We start from the raw sequence: 7,231 nt of genomic DNA, 5'->3' as shown, positions 1-7,231 counted from the left end.
GGGAGGGAGGGTGGGGGTGGGGCGGAGGGAGAGGAAGGGAAAGAAAGACAGTTAGTTCAGAGTTTTGCCCATTAGAGCCATGCAGAAGGATGCCTGACAGGTGTACTATCTATCATTGAAGGATACCCATTTTGTTGATGCAGCATATTTTATTTGTTTAGTCATCAGTGTGTGGACACTGAGACTTAGGCCATGGTTGTTTAGGGGGTTTGGATGCGGTTTGTTAGTAGTCATGCTCAAAGATGAAACAAAAGGAAAGAAATTAGATCTCCCCGCCTCCAATCCTTCTTTCTTTCCTATCTACTGTTAGGGAGAGAAATTGGATCGGGGAGATAAAGGACGGGAAAAGAAAACCCAAAAACTATACAGTTACATCTATAAAAATAACTGATTCCATAGGTGTAATTGTCTCAGATGCTTACTACTGAATAAGCTCACGCTTTCTAGTTCTTTCTGAACTCTGACTGTCTTTCAGAACTCAGCTGTTCTGGCTCAAACTCCTCTCTATGCTGACTGATTCATTTTGGCCTCTCTCAGCTTCTCACTGAATTGCTCTGCTTAGCCTCTAACTAGCAACTTATTCTAATCTTCTGCTTGCATCAAATGCCTCTGCTGACATGCAATAAACTGCAGGAACTCATAAAGAACTCCACTGTGCTGCACATATACTCATGCACCCCCCCACCCACCCACACACACACACAGTTGCTGCCTCCTGGTTGATATGGGGTTATAACTGCTGATAAAACAATTCTTTTCTAGCGATTGATAGAACAGCGTGACACTCTGAAAGAGACGAATGAGGAGCTGCGGTGCTCAAAAGCACAACAAGATCACCTAAACCAAGCTGGTGAGTTGGGCGGATTTAACTTTATTTTTCTAATGACTGAAGTATATTGATGACACACTAATTGATTTTTGTTGTATAGATGCATCTGCTACAAAAAGTTATGAAAATCTTGCTGCTGAGATCATGCCAGTGGAGTACAGGTAAAGCTGTACTGATTGATAATCCATATCTGATAGTATAGGTGCCAGTTCACTTTTTTCTGTCCTATTTTACATTTGTTTATTTATCTTTAAGCTTTAGTAAAAGTTTAATTATTTAATAAATGTTTACTACCATAGATCCAAAAGCAACTTTAAGTTTTTACTCCAGCAATTAAAAAAATTATCAAAAGTTACTGATAGAGTAAGTTTAGTTTTTATGACATGGTCTATATTGTATTGAAACTATTTTTCATGTTTTCTTAATTTTGGGAAACTCTTATTATATGACATTCAAATCCATGTGGAAAATAGAAAAGTTGTCAGTGGCAGACGGAAAATTAAACAAATTATAAATGTAGGCAATCCCCCTTAGTCCATCTTTCATCCTGGTTGTGTTTATGGTGAATTAGAAATTTTGCCTATACACTTGTAAAATATTCCCTAGCTTTTGCAAGAGTCAGGATTTATTTATTAAAACTCAGATAATCCCTTATTTAGTTTTATTAAGATATAATCCATCCACTTAGAAATAGTTTGCTGTTTCTTACAGTATTCACAGAGTCACTGTGACGTCACCATTATCATCTGATTTTAGAATGGTTATCATACCCACAAGACACACACCCAGCACCAATTGTTTCCTGTTCCCTCCACCCCATCTCATCCCTAGATGACCAGTAGCAGCTGATTTTTATTAATGCTTTATATACAAGGAGTATATAGTAGGTAACTTTTAGGAGCTCAAATCTTTTTTTCAGAATATTATAGACAAATAATGCTGAAGTTCTCTTTGGCACATTTACACTCTATAGACAAGACTATTGCTGCTACCACAAAAAATTAAAAATATATCTGAAGCAAAATTCCAGAAACTAATGGTCTTAATTTGTAACCTGACTTTTCTTGCTAGGTTATAAGACCAGGTGCTTTGTGCCTAAAATTTGTATAGCAAAATTTGCTTTACTGTACATTTTAGTAAGTCATTTTAAGACATATTACATAAGACAAAAGAGGAATATCATTATAAGCCTCTGAATAGTTATGTAAAGTGAGAATCAATCGCTTTCTTTGTAATTGAGTCGATTATTATGTTAAAATCAGTTTTTCAAAGCTGTAGAACTGAATTTTTAGATTGATGCTGTTGCCATTTAAAACAACAAAAATTTGGATTTGTTGAAAGTTGCTTTGGGAGTATGAGATTTGGAAAAAGGAGAAAGTGTATGTTTCCTATTTAGTATTAAAATAAACTTTGTACTTTTGCATCTCAATATGTAAAGTATATTAGAACATTTATATGAACCATTAATATAATTTAAAAATATTTAATATACCATATATGCGGGCTATATTTATACCATTTCCTGACTCTCTCTAACTCCTGTCTACCCCTTCTCATTCATTAGCTCTTTCTTTACTTGTCATTGTTATGTATTTAAACAAATCAATCTTACCTGCTAAGTCCGTTGAGTGTTGCTGATATTTGTGTGTTTTGGGTTCTCACCACTTGGAATTGGATAACCAATTAGAGGTTCATTCCCGGAAAAGACTGACTCTCAGAAGTATCTCAGTTTCATCTATGTCTTGTGAAGTTTTCCCATCCAACTGATGCTGTCATTGTTCAGGTCTTGTTTAGGCAATCAAAAAGTTGAGATCTCATGTATGCAGCATTCCTGACTTGTATCAGAGATAAATTTCTCAGCAGACATATCTGGTCCTCTGGTTCGTGCAGTTTTCCCAGCACGTGTTCTGCAATGTTTCCTGAAGCTTAGATGGAAGACTGTCTTGTAGATGTATGAGTTGGGGCTGAGCATCCGGCAATCAGATGTTATCAACATTTTGTCAGTTTCCTGTAATGGTATTTTGCAGTAGTGAAAAGAAATTTCTTGGATGAGGGACAAGAGGTACAATTATCTGTGGGCATAGGGATAAGTATTAAAAAATGCATTTAAAAGCTAAGTATGATTTCTCATGGTTTTAATCCCAGTGCTTTGGTGGCAGAGACAGGAAGAAAAGGAATGCAGTTATAAGTTATGTTCACTTGGGGACAGTTATGTTCACTTGGGCAGTAGTACGTTTAGTGGGCTTTCATTCCAGTTACCAAGATCTAAGTGCCAGGATTACCCTTTTGGGCTGTCTTGCCTTGCTGTGATTGTTGCTCATGTGTATCCTACTGTGTAGGACTACTGATTGTTTTTTTTTTCCCCTTGGTATTTTTGAGTGGTATAAAATCTAGTCCTCATGGAGACTTTTGGGTCAGATCCTGCTGAATTTCTCCCAAGTTCATCCCCATGAGAGGCAACCAGATTCAACAGCAATAGCTTATACTGTTTTAAGGAATCTCCTAGATACCTCTAACCAACAACTAGAAAGGTTTATCATACCTATGATGTTTTGTTTTGTTTTGGTGGTGGAGGGGGTGGGTTGTTTTGTTTTGTTCTGTTTTGTTTTATCTTTGGGGAAGCATAATCACACCAAGTGGTTTAACTTCATTAAAAAGTACACAAGTTATATATGTAGTTTTAGATAAACATAAAATAATTCTCCCACCTGGAAATATCCTTAGTTTATTTATCCCTCCTGCCCTCTTTCACTGTCTGTCTGTCTGTCTGTCTGTCTATCTGTCTGTCTGTCTGTCTGTCTGTCTATCTGTCTGTCTGTCTGTCTCTTGTCTCTTTTTCTGTCTCTCTCTTTCTCAGTACTGTGTTATTCTATTCCTCCCAGCTTATTTCCCTGCCCATTTTTTCCATTCACTGCTTCATAGCACCTATGTCCTGCTGTTCTCCTGCCTAGAGCTTGTGTTTTCCATGGTCCCTTTACTTTCCAGGTTTCTGTAGTTACTCCACTTTGATACTCACTCCTGGAGAGTCAGAGCTGGGAACTACAGATAAGAGAAATGGAGTATTTATATTTCTAGATCTGAGTTACCTCAGTATTTTTCTGCTTCCAACTCTTTACCTGCTATTTTTATTCCATTTTTCTTTACAAACAAATAATTTCATAAAGTTAAAAAAACCATTCCTTGGCATATGTTCAGAAGACTGAACATCACAATAGCTAAGAAATGAAAACAATGTCCTTTAACCTGATGGGTGGATAATGAAAATGTGATACATGTACACAAAAACTTTCTTAAAGGAAAAATACAGACTAATGATCATAAGAATAAGATTTTTAGGCAAACAGTTTTTCTTACATTTAGTTGTTTTGATTATATATCTTAAGAATATTATACTACATTTTCTGAAGTTGCTAAAATTTAAAAGTGAAGTTATAGTGTCGAGGGACTTGCATAATTATTTAATGGCCTAACTCATGGTCAAAATGTTAACCTCTAAAAATTTTCTTTTGGATTGTGAATTTGTAGGACATATGATGTTTTTTTTTAAACTTTCAGAAGTTTTGATCATATATTAAAACTATAGTTATTGAATAGATACATATTCCCTTAAAATAATATGGTGGTTCATGAGGTAGCTCAGTGAGTTAAAGTGCTTTCTGCCAACCCTGCCATCCTGGGCTATCCCTGACCCACATGGTGAAGGGTAAACTGACTACACAATTTGCGTTACATGAATACCCTGGAACCTGTGTGCACAAACACATATATATATATATATATATATATATATATATATATATATATATATACTTATACACACAATTAAGTAAATGTAGCAACAATTTGAATAGAATATAGTAGATTTTATTTTTAAAAACTGTAAAACAAACTTTCTTTTCAATATTAGAGAGGTGTTCATTCGACTCCAGCATGAAAACAAAATGCTTCGCCTGCAGCAAGAAGGGACAGAGAATGAACGCATCGAGCAGCTGCAGGAGCAACTGGAGCAGAAACACCGCAAGATGAATGAGCTGGAAACTGAGCAAAGGTGACTGTTGCCTTTAGATGTCATAGGACTCCATTACCTAACAGTGGGATACAGTACTGTGGTCTGAATAAAAGCCAAGCAGATTTTGCTCACCACTGTATTCAGGAAAGAAGTCACAGAATTTAGTCAAGTGATTCTATCATAAAATATGTGAGTGATATGTTCATGTAATAGTCTGGTTAGCCAGGCTACTTATTCCTGAATTTCACTAAATATCCCCACAACTCAAAGAAAACAATTGAGTAAATAATGGTCTGATAGCCACTACAGTTGGGTGTATAGATAGGACACGGATTGTATAGTCAAGTTTTTAAAATTGTTACACTGAAGTTTATGTAATTTCAATATTATATGAAACAAATCCTAACACAGATCAAAACTTAAATTTTTAAATAGAATAAATGCTTTACTGAGATTTATATTGGTGAGATAAATTTTCTCAAAAAATTCACTTATATTTTAATAATATTGGTCATTCTACAGTCTTGGACATGGAGATGCCATACTAGTGATAAAATATACATAAGAATAGAAACAGTGTAATATGTAAACATAGGCAAAGTTTCACTACTTCATGTAATCAAACTACTTAAATTCAGACTCTGTTCAACTAGCCACAGGAACAATCTGCATAATGTAGCACCAAATAGGGTGCTTCCCTGGTCCTACCGAAAGGATTAAGACTTGTATAATCATAAACAATACTCACACGTAGCTTTTATGAATATACTGCCAGAATCTTCCATAATACCCTTCCGTCTATGCTTCAAACTTGTTTTGTCAGTGTTAGAAGCTGAAGCCCAGGGTTCCTACATGGCAAGTAAGCAAGCAAACAAGCATCAGCTGAGCTGTCTCTCCACCCTCATAATCGTTACATACAAGCACCTTTGGGAACCACTTCCATTAAGTCCTCACTTTGAATTAGTAACTATGATCATACCTTTTCCATAGATAATAAGGATGTGGAGATAGAGGGTCAGAAACTTACTGAAGTTAGCTAGACAGCTTATAAGCTCTGGTTTTCACCTTGACAGTGTCTGTTGATCTGATTGCTGAGTGTCTCTAACTCACCTCATCAACAGGGGTACTCATTATTGAGACACTTGTAGCTGGACAGTTTGCTTATCCTGCTTTTACTAGATTTTAAAGAGACCATTGGAATTTCAGACACTTGAACTTTTTTTCTGAGAGCAAAATAGAGACTTGACTATTACTGTCTTGCTAACCCTGTAAGTGCTAGGTTTCAGTTTTCAGTGAACTGATAAGGAATGATAAACTTGTGGTTAAATTCAACATGTGCACATACATGCTTTAAGAGAAGAGAAATTACACCCTGTTCTACCTATTGTGCTTGTCACAGATAATCACCTTGTACTCCTTTCTGCTAGCATTTCCATTAAATGCATGAATGCATTTTTATAATACCATAACTGCTTGGACTTTAAATATGAGTAGATGAATACCAACTCATGTCACAACAGGTTGAGCAAAGAGCGCATTGGAGAACTGCAGCAGCAAATTGAGGACCTCCAGAAGTCGTTACAAGAACAGGGCTCTAAGTCTGAAGGTGAAAGTGTAAGTAACAAAGTCCATAACTTGTATGTTAATTCTCTGATAGTTTCTGCTACCCATTTGTCTGCATTTGAAATGATACCCTTCTCATTAAGGGTACCTTCAAATACCGTATATATCTGCATAGCAGATGTGTTGATTTGCCAACTTGAATTATAATAGATTGTTCATATGTATCATAAGATGATTTCTATCTGTGCTGCTCAGCATCTATACTTATATTCTAAGTCTTGGCTTAAAAGAGTGGTACACTTCAAGACCTAACGGCTCTGCTGGGGTTTCACTAAGGTTGCCCTGAAGAAAAGCAAAAACGAGAAACACTTCTTGCAAGGAAAATGAGAATGAAACAGTGATCACAGCTAACAGGTCATTCAGGCAGTCATGACCAGCGTGCAGGATGTTAACACAGTTTGAAGGCAGCACTCCTATTGTTTCCCCTCCCACACACCATCCCAGAGCCTTTCAGACAATATTGGCTAAGATAAGAAATCTTGAAAAGAGGTAGATTTTATATAAATTTTGACAGATCTAGCAGTTTTCTGTACTTTACCTGTATATGTGGGGAAGGGAAGAATTGAGAGAAATGTATGTAGTTGATTAAAAGAAAAGGTAGATAGACCTGGATGTATTAGCAGATGCCAGTTGATAGAAAGCACTGGTTGGGGAGGAATCGCCAAAGTTAGAGAGAGAGAAAGGCATTTCCTTTCTGTCTGTTGCATAGTTTATATGATTTTTTCTTTCTTCCCTGGGGACTTGGAACATAGAAGTCATCTCTTGCATGG

The 7,231-nt window shown here is 36.3% G+C and overlaps 1 protein-coding gene across 1 annotated transcript in view; it reads left to right on the top strand.

The window, feature by feature from the left end:
• Nucleotides 1–7,231, top strand: part of Hook1 (hook microtubule tethering protein 1) — a 48,824-nt gene that overhangs the window by 32,409 nt on the left and 9,184 nt on the right. Inside the window, exons 13-16 of the mRNA XM_028773322.1 lie at nucleotides 763–850; nucleotides 930–990; nucleotides 4,737–4,877; nucleotides 6,359–6,452. Of these exons, the coding sequence (XP_028629155.1) occupies nucleotides 763–850; nucleotides 930–990; nucleotides 4,737–4,877; nucleotides 6,359–6,452 (384 nt within the window). The remainder of the gene's footprint in view (nucleotides 1–762; nucleotides 851–929; nucleotides 991–4,736; nucleotides 4,878–6,358; nucleotides 6,453–7,231) is intronic.

The sequence above is a fragment of the Grammomys surdaster genome, unplaced genomic scaffold (assembly GCF_004785775.1).
Source record: "Grammomys surdaster isolate TR1022 unplaced genomic scaffold, NIH_TR_1.0 225, whole genome shotgun sequence".
Taxonomy (NCBI): Eukaryota; Metazoa; Chordata; class Mammalia; order Rodentia; family Muridae; genus Grammomys; species Grammomys surdaster.
This window is presented reverse-complemented; position numbering and strand designations above follow the sequence as displayed.